Source organism: Vitis vinifera, chromosome 9 (genome assembly GCF_030704535.1).
Source record: "Vitis vinifera cultivar Pinot Noir 40024 chromosome 9, ASM3070453v1".
NCBI classification, from domain to species: Eukaryota; Viridiplantae; Streptophyta; class Magnoliopsida; order Vitales; family Vitaceae; genus Vitis; species Vitis vinifera.
The window spans coordinates 13,875,261-13,893,441 of NC_081813.1; the positions used below are offsets into that span (position 1 = coordinate 13,875,261).

An 18,181-nucleotide genomic window follows, 5' to 3' on the forward strand; every position below is an offset into this window, starting at 1 on the left:
AAATTTGCTACCTTCTCTATCTCTATCTATCATCCCCACGTTTAGTTGATAAAAGATTTACGATAGTTTCTTTATTTATATCATTAATGATTATAAATGATTATAAAATTTATATTAAAAATTCAAATTTTTTTTCTTCTCAAAATTAGAATTTTCTCACATTGGAAAATAATATATTTTTACAAAATTAGAAATTATATAGTATAAAATAATTACATTTATTTGAATAAAATAATATATTTTTACAAAAAGAAAATCCAAATCACATCATCTTTTTCATTTTTATTTTTAATTAAAATAAAAAAATTTAAATATTCATCACACACAAATAATAATGATGGTAAAATTGATACTTACCAAATTTAATTTTTAATTTAAAACATACTAGTTTTCTAATTATAATAGGTGTTACATCATTAAGACCTTTTTTTTTTCAATATTTATAAATATTCCCATTTTCATACAAATATCAAACCATAAACAAAAATTGCATGAGAGAACATCATATATATTTTTTTGTTTTTAGTTTGATAAGAGTTTATATACTTTAGTTGAATAAGATTATTGTTTTAGTTTTTTAATTTCAATAAAAAATAATACATATAATTTTTATTAAATAATAAAAATAAATTAAATTAACTATAGTTTATTCATTATAATTAATTAATTTAATAAAAATAATTAATTATTTTTATTTCATATTGAAATTTTCTATTCAAAAATAATAAAAAAATATGAAAAATAAATAAAGGTTTATTAATTTATTATAAAACTTATTTGCAATTTTAATATAGATGAATTATAATTTAAAATATATTTTTTTAAATCAATAAATAAAATTTAATCTTATCTACTCTCCAAAAAAAAAAAAGATATAATTTGGCCAATTAATATAATCATTTAAGGAGTGGAGGAAATGATGCCAACTGCCAAGTGAGCATTGGGTCCAAGGCCCACTGCAACATTTTCAAATGCTTCACATGGTTTTGCTTTTTGTTTAGATCGCTGAAGATATCTTTAGATGATGAGTGTATGAAAATTTTCCAGACCTCGCTTTCTTCGTTAGGTAAGTGTTTTTCTTGCTTATTGGTTGAAAAAAGTTAGAGAAATTAAAGAGCATAGCGAAGCTTAAGAGAGTTTCCCAACCCCCCTGATGTTTGGTCCGGGAAAATATTAAGAAAACATAAAAATAAAAAATAAAAAATAATTATTTTTTTATATTTGATTTAATTATGAAAAATATATATGAAAGAATATTAAATATAATTAAATTAATTAAAAATTTTAAATTTTAAAATTTTAAAATTTATTTACTTTTTATATAATAAAAAATAAATAAAATAAATTTTAAAAATATATAAAAATTATCTTATTGATTTTAAATTTATTTTTTTTCTAAAATTTTCGGGGAATATTCAAGGAAAGACTTCACCATAAGTCTATTAACCTAGGCCCAAAGGTGGGGCCACCTGTAAGTCGATCTTAATGAACAACTCTCCTTCTCTCTTGACTACTTCTAGAAAGTTAGGTATGTATGTAAGCATTTCCTCGTAGCTATCCTTTCTGCACCATCTCGTTGCAATTTACATGGCCCCCCCATTTGGTTAATTAATTATGACGGAATATATTCAATCTTGTCTTATTCTCAACCACCACTTTATTCTCATAGGAGTACTGGCAAATGTTCTTTTTAAAAAATATTATGAAAATACAAGTGTTAAAAAATAATTAAGTTATTAATTTTTAATCTTTATATTATAATTTTTAAATACACCCATTCAAAAATGGAATTTTTATCACCATGCTTAACTGCCCTATGTCTTACTTGATTGGTATTTACAGAGGATGAAAATAAATTAATAAAGTAGGCAACATGCTTAAGTCTAATCAAAGTTGGTGGTGAAGGAGTTAGAGACTTAGAGTTGAACCTACCCCAAACACCACCCATCCATGATTCCAACTTTCCTTGGGAAAATTAACGTCCGCATTCTGTAAAGATGATCCTTGCTTTCGAGGTGCAGCCCTTTCGAAGCTATTCATTCTATTGTGACATGTGGATTTGGCCAATTTCCTTTTGTTTTCTAATGCCCCGGGAATCTATTCAGCTGACATACCACTTTGTTTTTATTCACCGGCTTGCCCCATCGTATATGTGTATATATATATAAATATACACACAAATTTTCTTTAATTTTCTTTCCACTTGCGCCAAGAAAATGGCACCCTAGAGATGCTAGAATTCAAACTTCAATCACCTTCTTGGAAGTTGGAACCGATGAGTATGCATAGGTAATGATTGTTTTTTTCCTAAACACAAAAAGTTAAAAATAACTGATCGATATCAATCGATATAATTGAATTGAATCCATTAATAATAAATTTATTTTAATTATATTAATATAATAAATTACTTATATGAAAAAAGTTAAATATTTGGATTTTTTATATTCATTCAAAAATTAAACACCACTTATTTTAGTTAATCTTGAAGTTGTTTTATTTCGAGTTGAAAATTTTCAATCGTAATTAAATTTGTTTAGCGTATGTATTAGATTAAACTAACAATTTTATTTTAAAAATTAGGATTAATTAATTAAAATGGATGAAAAGATCCAAAATTTGTAAAATTAACTTTTTTCATTTTTGAACTTGAAGAGTAATTCATTTTTTATATAAATATCATTCATTATTTTCGTTATTTACACGTGTGTTTTTAAAAAAAAAATTATTTTTTTAAGAAAAAAGTGAGGATGTGTTTGTCCAAAATGATTTTTTTAAGTGAAAAAAAAAATAAGAAGTTAAATTTGTAATTTCATATTTCTTTTGTCACTGTTAATTAATTTCTAAAAATTATATATTCACATTGATGACAAAGTTTGGCAATTTAGATAAATATGTTTTAAATTTAAAATAATAATAATAATAATTAAAATATATGATTTAGTCGTATTTAGTCTTTGATCATGCAGGCTATGAATACTTTAAGACTTGAGAGTAAGTGAAAGCAATCAAAAGTTCTAAGGCACGTGAAATATGAAAAACAAGTGTATATGTTCAAACATTTACGCCGCTTAGTCAAAGCAATCTATCATAAGACTTACAAAAAGAAGCATTCGTCCAATATACTATGTGTAGTTCCTTTTATTGTAGTTGATAGATAGATTGTGGTTTTTGTATATATGAAAATTCTATTGGGAAATTTTCATGTACGTGGATTCAATATCAATGGATTATCAATATTGATATGGATTCTCAAAAGGGTACTAGGTCTAAAAATTATTAATTTAAGTGATTTTGAAAATAAAACATGGGATTAGTTACTACAATTTTGATTGATATGTGAACGTTATTGGATTGTAAAGTGTGAATCAATTTTGTTATGTTTTACTTAAGATATCGAAAATTAATTAAACTACTGAATCGGTTTTATTACATTTTACTCGGGATATCAGGGATTGGTTGAGCTGCTCGAACAACTTATGGGAGTTGAAGGGATAGTACCCCTTGAAATTATCTTTTTATATGATGATTAACAAATTTTTTTTTAGCAGTAAGTTGAGAAGTATTTTTTCAAGAACTTTACCATTGTAACTTTTTTTATTCTTTTTTTCTTAACGAATTATTTAACATTGGTACACTTCATGATATAGGAATTACATTTATCATCCCACTACGTTAAAATTTTTATGTTAAAATTTTTATATTTCATTATAACATTTTTTATTCTTTTTTTTTATTAATAAATTATTGAATATTGGTACATTTGGTGTTAGGGTCATTCAACCATATTAAAAATCTTATCTTTTATTATAAATCTTCTTATTTTTTTTATTAATAAATTATTAAGTGTTGATACACGTGGAATCAAATTAAAATTTTTTTTTTCCACGTGATAATAATTTTATCAATCCGTATTATAATATTTTTATCCATGTGAGAGGGAAGAAGTGAGTCATATCACCTAATTTATAACATTTTTTTCTAGACTTGACATGAAGGCATCGGATGGCATGTCAATAACAATATTTCCTCTTCTATATTTACTCTACATCTCAATCTTTGAAAAAGTTATAGTGAAAAATGAAAATATTTATAATAATGTCATGTTTTGTGAAAATGATAATAATAATTCCAACATGTCATGAATTATAATAAGTGACAAGGGGTGGATTGATATGAGTGCTTAGTCCACTACTACAACCCTCTCTCTCTCTAATGATAATAATAATAATATGAAGATGTGTGGTCGGTGACCACCACCACTAGCAGAAGAGTGAGAGAGAGACTGAGAAATTCAGTAGTTTAAGACTGAATACGAAGAGAGTCGTCATGCTGTGGGGGGACAGGCACGTGTCCTTTCTCTTGAAGGGTCTTAACAGTCTCGTAGAGGCACTGCTTCACTGGTATGAACTCCAGCCCCAGCTCCCTCAGCTTTTGGTTAGAGAACTTGTACGGCTTGGCCCTTGGCTTCACTTCATCTGAGCACCTGTCTCATTCAAACAAACACACAACTCTTAACTCGCCAGATGAAATTGTGGACTTTGGGTGGTGCCTACAGTTACATTTTTGTGGACGTGACAGGCACTAGAAGGCAACAAATTGGGAACCCAGAAGTCTGACTAAGCAATGAGGAGAAACACGTCATAGTAGAGATTGGAGTAGGTGAAAGTACGAGGGGCCCACCACTCTCCCACAAACATCAGTGGTGGGCCACAACTGACAACTCTCCCTGAACCACCAAAACTAGACTATTCTCCTTCACTCTTTCTTTCTCTCCTGCCGCTTTCTCAATTCTCCGCATGATTGATTGAGGTTCAATAAAAATTATAAAATATAAGAAAAGTCGAGGGGGTGGGTAAGCCCACTGCCCCAACACCACAAATTTACTCTACAACTACATGCAATCTCTATCCATTTTACACGTACTGCTTCCATCACCACCCTCTCATCATACCCTCTCTTCTCCCTCCTTTCCAGAATTCTCCATTTTTGGTTTTTTTTTTTTAATACAACATATGGGAAGGAAAAAATAATCGGTAATTATATATATATATATATATATATATATATAGATAATATCGGATTATATAGGATAAAATCGAAGAAAATATGCCATATTTTGACATAAAATATTAATAAGGTATAAATGAATTAAAATTATGAAAAAAATTAAAAAAACCTATAAAAATAAAAATTTTAAAAGTATTTTTATTTAAAAAATTAATATATAATTTGTATAATACTATCAAATAAATAATAATATATATAAAAATAAAATAATTAGAATTGATTTATTTAATAATAAAAAAAATAGAAAAATGAGTAAAATATGGAAAAATATCAGTTGACGGATATTGATGGAAATATTTTTCCAAATTTTGGAAACCACGTATATTGGAATATCCGGATATTTTAAACCTCGAAGAAACTTCAAATGCACCTTCTCGTTGTCCATTCAAAGAGGGCACAGTGTTTTTTGTCTTGTACTAAAATGTACATTGTCCGATACAAGCTAATAAATTAAACTTGGGAAGAAAAAAAAAAATTGGGGGAATGGGAAAATGAAAAATAAATGTGAAATTAAAAAAAATAAAGAGCGACTTGAGAGACGACTTACTTTGTAGGAATGGGATACTCCGGGAAAAACTTGGCCAAAATTTCAACGACATCGCCGCGGTGAAGCACGCTCTCGGCACAGAGGTAGCGGCCGGAGGCAGAGGGAGCTTCGAAAACGAGGATGTGGGCGAGGGCTACGTCCTTAACGTGGACATAGGCTTGAACGGAGTTTGCATATGTTTTGGCGGAGCCGGTGAGGTACTTGAGGATGTGAATAATGCTGGCATTAACAGTGGATTGAAGCAATGGTCCTAGCACCAGCACTGGGTTCACCACCACAAGGTCCACCTCTTTCTCCTTCGCAACCTCCCATGCCGCCTGCTCCGCCACCGCCTTTCCGTAACAATACCAATTCTGCATTTTCCTCTCAGTTAATCAAAAATCTTGTTTTTGGGTGAGTCAAATTTTATTTTAGTGCCGTTCCGTTACCTTTGGGACATGAAAGACAAGTCTGATGATTATAGGTTGAAGAAGAAGCGAAAATGTTGAAAAAAAATGATGAAAATTAGGGGTAAATAGTGTTGAAGAAAAAAAGATAGGTGGGAAGACCTTGGTGTTCTTGCAGAATTCAAGATCACTCCAACAGCTCTCGTCCACAACTTGATCTGGGCTCCTGTTGGGGTCCATGTACACTGCTCCAATCGATGATGTGAACACCACTCTCCGGACTTTGGCCTCAGCCGCTGCTATTATCACATTCTTTGTTCCATTCACGGCTGGTTCCACCATCTCTTCCTTCAAAAATCAACAAACATAATCATCTCTTTGTTTGGTCACTAAGACAATCCTGAATACCATTGACTGGTACAAAGGGACCACTTTCAACTTTGTTGGTGGGAATGATTGTCATTGCTTACACCAACTACCAACGCACCAAATATAAAATTCCTTATTTTTTCTTTCTTTTTTCCTCGGGGAAAACAGAGATAAGAACTCACTGGATCATCGGTGACAGGAGAAGCAGTGTGGAAAACTCCATGGCACCCATTGATGGCCTCTTTCAGACTCTCATAATCCATAAGATCAGCTTTGCATAAAATCAATCTCTCCTTTGCTCCTTCAAGCTCTCTCAAATGAGAATTCTTTGGATCATCTGTAATCCCATAAAAATAAAATTAAAAAAAAAGAGTATTGTTACAGAAATGGCGCAAGCCTCAGAGGTATGCCTCTTCAATGCCACAAATGAGACCTTAGCTCACTAGAAATCACATCACATGTGTCTACCCACCTGGATTTCTAACAGTTCCTTTAACAGTATAGCCCCTTTCAAGAAGCAGCTTGACGATCCATGAGGCGATGAAGCCGCCGGCGCCGGTGACGCAAACGATTTGGCCGGAGCTGGAAGGGGAAGAGGCGTCAATGGGCATGATTGGGAAGAGTGGTTGGTGGGAGGGCGCTTTATTTCAAAAAATGACAGAAGACAGGAAAGTGAGAGCAGAATGAAGAAAAGTTGGCCAGAAGAGTCCTGTATTTATAGGGGAAAAAGTTTCACCGACTCACCTAACACCGTAAAATGTGAGAGGGGATGTACGTTAACAAACGACGTGAGGTGGTGGTGGTGCACTGGCGGTGGTGCCGGGGGTAGGTGAAGACCGGCCCCCACAAAGTGGGGTTGGGTCACGTACGTTTGATAAAAGTACGGTAGTTTAAAAAAATAATTCATAAACTAACGTCCTAACAAATATAATTCCAAATCTATCTAAATTTTTATCAAGTAAAAAAAAAAAGTTACTTCCTCCTAAAATAGTCTTTTTAAAAGATAATTTATATACTAAAGATCTTTTGAAGATGCGATTTCTAAAATTCATTTTTAAAAAATTTTACACACTAAAATCATCTTTTAAAGAGAACTTTTTTTAAAAAAAGAAAAAAGAAAAAAAAGGAGAGAGAAAAATCGTCTCTCCAATTTTTATTCAACTTAAATTGGAATCACAATAAAACTAGAAATCGCTAGAAACAAGGAGAGTGATTTTGATATTTTTTTTTGGGTATAATTTTTAGTAAAGTTGGTCTTCATCAAATGACCAAGGAGGGTTTTCTTGGCTTTCATGTCAACTAGAGACCTACGATGTTTGATTAAAATCAATAGTCAATTGGCACAAAAATGGAGCCATAAATTATTCCGAAAGAACCATAAAAACAAAAGGTTACAAAACTTCAAGGAAAAGGAAAGTGTCTTTAAATCATCACTTTTAAAGACAATTTATATAACAAAGATCCTTTGAATATGTAATTTCTAAAATTCATTTTTTAAAAAAGTTACACACTAAAATCATATCTTGAAGAGACAATTTCTTAAAGAGAGAGAGAGAGAGAGAGAGAGAGAGAGAGAGAAATCGTCTCTTCATGAGAGGATTTTCTCCAATTTTTATTCAACTTAAATTTGACTCACAATAAAACTAGAAAACGCTAGAAACAAGGAGAGTGATTTTGATATTTTTTTTGGGTATAATTTTTAGTAAAGTTGGTCTTCATCAAATGACTAAGGAGGGTTTTCTTGGCTTTCATGTCAACTAGAGACCTACAATGTTTGATTAAAATCAATAGTCAATTGGCACAAAAATGGAGCCATAAATTATTCCGAAAGAACCATAAAAACAAAAGGTTACAAAACTTCAAGGAAAAGAAAAGATCCAACTATAAGAAATCCATTCATGAAATAGATTCAAGTTTTCAACAAAAGATTTTCTATACATGTATATCTAATCATTCAAACTTGAGTTATCCCATTAGCAATCCCAATTATGCTATAAATCTCAACTTCTCCCTTCACCATCTCTACAAAATACATTGAATCTTTTATTATCATCCTTCATATATTCATTTCAACTACATCTTAGCTCTATCATTGTTGATTTTGCAATCTTTTTTCTTGATACTTCAAAACATTTCGATTATAATTACTAGCTTCTCAATTTTTTTGTTTCTAAGTGGGTAATACTTAACATTCAATCATAGTTCATGTAATGAGTTTGGGCTTGTGACTCCTAGACCAATTGGTCTTCAAGCACTAGGTGATAAAGCGCCCCTCAATGCCTTTTGTTTCACCATAGATAGATATTGAAAGGTAGGCCAAGTCAGTAATGTGTAGACCTTTAGGAGTATTGTTTGTACGTGTAAACCTTTGGCCACTTGACGTCCAATGATATCTTTCTCAGATTATACCCCCTCGGCACCTTTCTCAGGTAGTTGGAAAACCTTGGCGAGCAGAGTTCCTCAAAGATCTCATTGTCTTTCATCAATCTCACCAACCTTTAGCTTGACTTCCATTCATCGTTTGTCCATCTTGGTTGACATAAGATAATTTGATTCTCAAATGAATTTCTTTTTTCTTTTTTAACATTTCTACGTATTTATTCCACTAGATTGACCTCATTTTGCTTTTCTTCAAAAACCTTCTATTCTTTAGCTTCTTTGAAATTTGTACTAATATTGCTTTCCAAGATATTGAATAAGAAGTTCTATCAAACTTTGATGGGATCATAGGTTTTTTAATATAATGCATGTTTTCAAACACATTTCCTTAATCCAAAACTCCAAAAATGCTAAGGTTAATATGATTTATTATCAAATAATAAATTAAAATTACTCATAAAAATGACATAATAAAGCTTTCATTTTAAAAATAAAATTTAAAATTAAAAGCAATATGTTTGTAGTCTTGCTATGTGATTTTTTTAATATGAATTATAGCCCATGTTTTTTTTTCTTAAATTTTATATTGTTGGATTATAAATCTAAATTAATTTTATTGTGTTTTATTTGAAATGTCGGGGTCAAGCTCCCTATTGAGAATGATGAGTTTGTCTCTATTATATATTTAACTATTTTATGTTTTAAGATTTTTATTTTTAAAGAGTAAAACCGCAATTGAAAATAGTTTTTAAGAGTTTCAACATTGTATTCTTTTTCGTTCTTTTAGATTAATGGATTCTTTGAGCGTTGATACACTTTGTGAATGTGGAGATCACATTGATGGTCAAACCATGTTAAAAATCTTGTATTTTTCATTATTTTCTACTTGTGTGTGTAGTTTGATTAACACATATATCTGAATTTTTATATAGAGTCGTTTAATAGATCAATTAAGAGGGTATTCAACAAATTAATTTAATTACTTCATATAATTTATTAATTTAGTTTAAATTATTAAACATATTTGATAAATAACTTGATATTATAACCGAAAAATTTTTAAAAAAATTATGATAAATCAATTTAATAATTTAATATAACTTAACAATTTAAGATACAATTCAACTTACAATCATCTTAAGTCATGAAACATTAACCTAAAAGTTAAAATTGTAAACTATAAAATTGATGTCACATTTCCATGACTCATTTTTTCCTTACCAGCAAATCGACCACTAGACAAGAAACAGACCCCTTAAACATGACACATTAAAAATTAGTAGACGTGTAGGCAAATGAGCAAGTCGGGTGCCTCTTATTTTGACCCACAAACTACTCCTATTTCCTTGGTCTGTGGGGATCGATGCCTCCCCGCCATGGATTCTGTGCTGTTGTACCTAACATATATGTGCCTTCAACTTCTCCATGCTTATTCCTTCTATTTTGACATGGTGATGCTTTGTCTTTTACCTACTCCCTATTCTGATTTTAGTGTATTGACTTATCACAATACCAACTCCAGTGTTTGGCAGAGCCCATTGACAAAGTGGTCTTGTATCAATGGCAGATATAATCCCAAATTTAGTTTACTTGAAATTAAATAAAAATAAATTTGAATTTCACCTTCTTTTTTTTTGTGTGTGTGTGTCTTGTTTGAGAAATACATTATGCTGTGAAAAAAGGTGAGTAAAAATGTTTGTTTCTAAATTTTATGACTTTTGAATGGATTCTTTTAATTTATGAGGTTGTAGGAAAAATTTAGGTCTTGTTTAATATCCATTTTTGAAAATAGTTTTTACAAATAATTTACGAGAATAATTTTTTAAAATAATTTTTTAATGTTTTATAAAACAAATGTTTGTTTGATAACATTTTATATTTTTAAATATATTTTAAAATAATGTTTATATAGTGCTTTATTTTTCATTATTTTCTATATTTATATAATTATTTTTTAAAATAGTTTTGAAAACAACTAAAAATTGATTTATGAAAATGTTATATTTTTTGTTTTTAAAAATAAAAAATTAATTTTCATTTTCTAATGGTAAGATATGTTTTTCTATTTCTTTATTTTGAAGAAAAAAAAACTATTTTCAAAAGCAGATATCAAACAAAGCCTTATTAATTTTAATTCAATCAGTTTTACTTCTCTCTTACACGCTATGCATAGATGAATTGAACTTTAAAAATTAATAAGTTACTAGCAATCTCCTCTCACCTCATGTATTTTCCGGTAGATAAAAAATAAATGACTTGGAGAACTCTTGAAACAAAACTTATATCAACCATGCTAAATTATAATTTAACTCAAAAACTTTAAAATATTAACAGTTGGATTGTGAAGTTTGAATCAATTTTGTTGCACTTTACTCGGGATGCCAGGAATCGCATTATCCGATTAGCTCATTGAGGTCAAGCTCATTGCTAAGCTCACAGGGATAAATTTAATCAGTCAATTTGCAGGGGTTGAAGGGGGCAGTGTACCTTGGAGATTTTTTTATTTTTTATTTGTGATGATTGACAAGTTTGCGTTTATTATATATTTAACCCTTTTATATTTAGGGTTTTGTTTTTTAAAATAGTACAATCGCAATTGAAAGTGTTTTCTTAGAAGTTTTATTATTGTAATTCTTCTAATTCGTTTTCATTAATGAATTGTTAAATGTTAGTGCACTTTGTGAACGTAAGGATCACATTGATCGTCAAGTCATGCTAAAATTTTTGTCTTTTTCTTTATTTTCTACTCATATATGTGCGTGATTTGATTAACATTAACAATTAACACCCTTAACACAATCACATTTTTTCTACTATTAAATGTCAAATGCTCCACACACTATTGTGATAATGGATACCACTTGGTCGAGGCAACAAGGTGAAGTTGATAATTAATTTACATAATAATAAGAGTTATTTGATTAAAAGAGTCATTGAAAACCTAATTTTTTGAAATTTAACTCTTCATTTTTTTTAACCTTATTTGGACAAAAAAAGTCTTCATTCTTTTCTTGTAAAAATAATTTTTCTTTTTAAAACCTAATGTAAATACTTGAAATAGTAAGAGACATTTATATAAAAAATGAGTTATTTTTAAAATACAAACATCAGAAGGGTTGGTTTCACAATTTTGAGAATTATTTCATTCATTTTAACCGATTAATTCTAATAATAAGCTATTTGGTTTTCACATATATATTTAAAACATACTAGCATTTAAAGAATTAGAATTAAAAGAAAAAAGAACATATTTTTAGAAGTTTTATTTTGGTTGAAAATTAATACAAAGTCAAAATGAAACACCACTCATCCATTGGTAAGTGGATTTAATTAATGATGTTGTTGTATCATATATGTGAAAAGAACATCACCTACCCAATGGTGGTCCTATTCTCCATCTTATGAATTTCAATACAATCTTCAAGTGGCATTAACTAATCAGTAGCTTTCAAGCCCCACCAATGTAGAACAAACTTTGAAAATTAAGGGAGAAAAAAAAAATGATTGAGAGGCCAAAGGAAGGGGAGAGAGAGAGAGAGAGCAATTTTCTCATTAAAAAAAGGGTCCCATGACAGTGGAAGAGCTAGGGAGGCCGGGTCATTAGACGAAAATGGAGAGAGAGAGAGAGAGAGAGAGAGAAGGGTGGTTTTCCCCTATTAGAGAAGGCCCTATGTAGTAAAAGGAAGCAAGAATGTTGGATGAATGATTCCATTAAAGTATTTGTTTCACTTCTCTTATATGATATAGATCATTCATGAAAATATTGTTAATCACATATATATATATATATATATATATATATATATATATATATATATATATATATATATATATATCATTATTTTGATTTTATCGATATATTGATGGATATTTTAGAAAAAAATATCAATAAACTTAAAATTGATTAAAACTTATGAAAATATAAGAAAAATCTTATAAAAATATAATTAGAAATATAATAGACATTTTAAATTTATTTTGTTTAAAAATTTAATATATATTTGATAATAATATTATATACGTCAATAAAAATATATGAATTTTATATGTGTACATTTATTATTAAATTACGTCAAATATTATTCCACAATAATATTATGATATTTAATTATAATATGTTTAATTTTAAAATATATATTTAATATTAAAATTATGATTCATTTAATTCAATTGTATTAAATGATATAAAATAAATGATGATATACATATAAATTTTTTTCATATTTATATTTAATTAATATATAAATGATATAAAAAAAGTTAAGAAAATTATCACTATAATTTTTATATTTTTAATGGTCCATTAAATTAAATTTAAGAATAAAATAATGAGAATAAATTTATTTATTAAAATATTTTGTTTTTATCACTATCTTATTATATATTCTTCTAGTGCACATCATACATTAAAAGACAAGGTAGCCCAGTGGTGACAGGTGAGCAAGCTATGCGTACCGTATTTTCTCGTCGTTGATTTCACCTAAATATCGACGATATTTTGCCATCTCAGACGATTTTCTTAAAAAATTGCCTAAATATCGGTTGATTTTTGCCTATTTTTTCCGATATTTCTTTTCGTTTTTTGTATCGCCTCTCACTGAAACACGAAATTTCAACAAAATTTTGTTAATTTTTTCCAAAATTTTCATCCATGATATAGATAATGTTGTTTGGCGTTAAATTAAGGTGTAAGACAATAAGAGCTTCAATACCAACTACTTTAATTTTGCATGTTACATCCTCTCCTCAGATAATATCATATATAATATATAGTTTTATAATTATAATAATATAATTCAATTGAAAGTGCTTCGACGGCCCACCCTACATCTCAACTCAATCTACTTACATAATCATATATTAATAGAATGTTTATGACTAGCCTATGCAATTAGGCTAGCAATGTTGTACATAAGGGTCTCCAACGGGCCGGGGCGGGCTGCCAGGCCCGGAGGAGTAAGGCCCATGGCCCAGCCCGGGGCGGGCCACTGAGCCCGTTGACTGGTCAATGGGCCGGGCCGAGCCGGGTCCTTGGTATATCTAAGGCCCGTGGCCCGGCCTGTGGGCCCTCAAACTGGACGGGCTACCCGGCGGGCCGGTTGGGGTGGGTTGCCCGGCGAGCCGGCTGGGGCGGGCTGCCCGGCGGGCCGACTGGGGCGGATGGGAGGGCTGCCCGGGCGGGCTTGGGTAAAAATTAAAATAGTTTTCAGTTTTGAAGAGAAGGGGCCCTTATGAATCCATAAGGGAGCTAGCCACCAACTGAGCTAGCCCTCTTTTGTGTAACTATTTTGCATTAGTTAAATATATATTAGAAATGTTGTATGATTTTTGAAAAAAAATAAAAGTAAGCTGGCTGTTCAACGGTCACATGACCGTTGAACATGCCTGCCACTCATAATTCAATATTATGACTATTGAACGGTCTTGAAATTTAAAAAAAAAAAAAAAATTAAATCCTAATATTTAAATCCCTATAAATATTAAATACCCTCAATTTTTTTTCTATTCTCTCAACTCTTAAGCTCTCTTCCATTCCACAATATTTCCGATTATTGCATTTTGTCTCAAATTATTCAATATTATTGGTGGTGAAAAACAAACATTGGTGGTTCAAAGAGTTCAAATTTGAAGGAATTTCTGCTTCGGTTCTCCAATTCAGTAACATACTTCACTTTTTCTTTTATTTATTTGTTACATTTTAATTTTACATTTATTATTTTTAGCATAATATTTTATCAATAATTATAATTATGGCAAGTGGTTCTTGTTTTTCATCTAATGCATATGATAGCAAAAAATTTACTTCAAATATATGAAATTTTTTTGATAGAATAGAAATAAATTTAGAAAATAATAAAAAAGAAATAAAAGCAAAATGTAAAATTTATAACAAACTTCTTAGTGGTGGCTCAAATGCAGGTACAAGTCATTTAAAAAGGCATCATGAAAATTGTAAAACTAAAAATAATGTAGATATTATAAATTATATGCAATTAGGTAAAGATGAAAGTGGAAATTTTAAAACATTTTCTTATGTTGAATCTTATTGTCGTGAAGAAATGATTGGTTATATAATAAGAGTATAACAACATTTCAATTTCACTAGTTCGCCATCACCGCCAAGAGATAATGATTAAAATATTTTACTAAATGTATGTCATATTTTTATTTTTATTTTTATGGTTGAAAAGTACAAATGATTGACAAACAAGTAGGTACCAACCTAGTTGGGATGTATTTATTTTGTAGTAATGTAAACTTTTCCCATATTTTCAAATGTAATGTATACATTCAATGAATAAAATAGTTAACAATGAATATTTTTATTAATGTAACATTTTCTATTTCTTGAATATTTTATATATATATATTTTAAAGTGGCGAGCCTATGCCTACGGGCCGGCCCGTCGAGCAGGGCTAGGCCTAATTTGGGGCCCATGGCCCGACCCATCCAGAAATGGGCTCGGGCCGGGCTTTAGCCCGCTGGGCTAGGCCGCAGGCCGCGGGCTTTTTGGAGACCCTTGGTTGTACATCAAAACCAAGTCTCCCACTACATACGTGTCTGGTTTAGTTCTTTAAATCCACATGACTTACAGAAAAAATAAATTGTTAAATTGCTGTGAAGATTTTTTTTTTTTTTTTTTGTGTCAGTATTCAAAAATCCCTAAAATACCGTCTATTATGAGATCCAAAATATGATGCATTTGATATAAGTAAAAATATTGAATATTTTAATATCTTAATTAAAATATTTTAATTAAATTTTAAGACAAAATTTGAGAACAAAAAATAATAATAATAACTTTCATACAAAATACAAAAACTTTTAGAGGGTTACATTAAAAAGGTAATGATTTTAGAAATATTTTATTTTAAATTTTGAGTTATTAAAAAAGTTTTATGATCTTAAATTTAAAAATTTTTGTGATAGTAAAATTTTATCTTAAGATTCAACTAAATTTTTTTAATTTTCCTATTTATTTTTAAAATGTTTACAAATCAACTAAAAAATAAAAATAAATAAATTTTAATTCAAAGTATAATTTTTTTCTTCCGTTTTTAATTTATCTCAAAATAAAAATCTATTTTATATTTATTGGATATTTTAAATTTTGAAAATAAAATTTAGCACTACTTTTGCCATTAATTAAAATGTTTTGAGTGATTTGGTGAGGAAAATAAGTTAGTAAATCATAGAGAAACACTCAAATTCATTCACCATGAGTTACCTTATACACCCATAGGGATTCAAAGCTCTAACATGGGGGTGCATAAATATGAATGGGATGAATATCTGGTATGTCTTTCTTGGAAGTCTACAACCCTAGGGTGATCGAAAGAAGAAGGGCAAAAGTAGTAAAGTAGATGCGAAAGCCTTTAATTCCTTCGTTGCCTTGTACACCCATAGGGATTCAAAGCGCTAACATGCGGGTGCATAAATATGCATGGGATGAGTATCTGATATGTCTTTCTTGGAAGTCTACAACCCTAGGTTGATGGAAAGAAGCAAGGTAAAAGTAGTAAAGTAGATGCAAAAGACTTTAATTCTTCCATTGTCTTGTACATTCTTAGAGTGTGTTTGACAATGATTATGAGAAGTGTTTTTAACCTTGTTAACACTTGAAAATTTTTATTTTTGAAGTGTTAAAAATATTAGAAACATTTCTCAAAATCATTATCATACAGACTTTTAAAATACGTTTAAGAGTGATTTTACAAAGTGTTTATAATACTTCTAACACTCAAATGATAAAAATTTTCACTTATTAGAAATATTAAAAGTGTTTCTTAAAATCATTATCAAATAGACTTTTAGAGTGCGTTTGGTAGTGATTCTAGGAAGTGTTTCTAACATCTGTAACTTGAAAATTTTCATTCTTCAAATATTAAAAATATTATAAACACTTCCTATAATCACTGGCAATCGTACTCTTAGTATTATTAGTTTGTTAGTTTTCTCTTAGAAGTAATTTGAGGAGAATCACCTTATAAGTATTTCTCCAAAAAATGATATAAGTGATGTTTTTTTTAATACTACAAGTGATTTTTCAAAGTTTTAAAAATGTTTTCAAAATTTTATCAAAAACACTTTTAAGGGTAAAAGTGTTTTTTAAAAATACCATCGAACGATATGATTCAATGGCCTGGTGGGAGGAATTCATAGAGTGTTGAATAAGATTTAAACTTGTAAGTATTATTTAAATGTTTGATGATTAAATATATTTTGTCTCTTACATTTTATGTCCTTAGCATCAATCATATTCATCTATCCCTAAATCACAATTCTCTTGTACAATTTCAACTAATTAAGATTATGCTATTTGGATTAAGGGATTGTAAACTGAATGTTGGCAGCTAGAGGCTGGACACCCCCTTTCCCCTACACTTTCTTTCATTTTCTTGCCACTTCAGTATGTTTGTATGTATCTTATACCTCCAAAATCAAACTCCTCTTCCCTCATCTCCCTGCTCTTATAGCTAAATATGTCATTGTGTTAGTAGTATATAGAAAATCTAGAAAGTTTGGCTACAAGAGTAAAATACATAGAAATTTTTTGGATTATAATCAACTTCGTGATTTAAAAACAATGTTTTATGTATCATTCATTAAATAAGCAATTATTGATATTCATAATATATTGAATCAAACAATAAAAACACTGACAAAAATATACTTATGTTTTGCTAAAAATAATTAAAAAAGAAGAAGAAGAAGCCTTACCACAATTTTTTTTTAAATATTTTGCTATAGAATTATTTGAAATTTTTAATAATATGTACTAGTATTAATTTCATGGTAAGTCCACAAATCAAACAACATGCCTTATCAACTTGTCTTTTTCTCATATGGTATCATGTTTGTTTGGTAACTCCGATATCATGGCTATGGAAGGTAACATTCTAGATTGAAGCCCAATACTATTTTGAATCCTCCTAATTTGTGATTTATCATCATCTGTTTGGTTTAGGTCTTTTTCTAATTCAAGACTTTAGGCTTAATTTATGTGGCTTGTCAAAGTTCTTATATTCATTCACTAGTATAATAGGAATACAAAAGTTGTCCAAGTCATTAAATGCAAATTAACTTAGCTTTAAGATCAACCTCTTAGATAGCTTTACTTCTCCTATTAGATCAAAACTATATTAAGGGGATGTTTGGTAAAACTTAATACTTATCACTTAATAACTCAAGTTGACTTTAAGTTAAATTATACTTAAGTTGTTAACTTAAAACTTATTACTTATTACTTAATAACTCAAGTTAACTTTAAGTTAAATTATACTTAAGTTGTTAACTTAAAACTTATTACTTAATTTTTACTTTAAGTATTAAGGTTGTTTAATAAAATTAACTTAAAATTTCTTTTAAATCATCAAATTGACACATTCATCCTCATGAATTATAACTTAGGCAAAAGAGGTTAAATAA

General features: G+C 29.3%; 1 protein-coding gene across 1 annotated transcript; it reads right to left on the reverse strand.

The window, feature by feature from the left end:
- Window positions 1-4,106: 4,106 nt before the first annotated feature.
- LOC100251623 (cinnamoyl-CoA reductase 1) lies at window positions 4,107-7,065 on the reverse strand. The gene is made up of 5 exons (XM_002273418.4): window positions 6,845-7,065; window positions 6,555-6,709; window positions 6,166-6,351; window positions 5,618-5,970; window positions 4,107-4,486 (listed from the first exon to the last, which is right to left on the reverse strand). The coding sequence occupies exons 1-5, from the start codon at window positions 6,981-6,983 to the stop codon at window positions 4,303-4,305; spliced, it is 1,017 nt and encodes a 338-aa protein (XP_002273454.1). The 5' UTR covers window positions 6,984-7,065; the 3' UTR covers window positions 4,107-4,302.
- Between the last annotated feature and the right edge of the window lie 11,116 nt (window positions 7,066-18,181).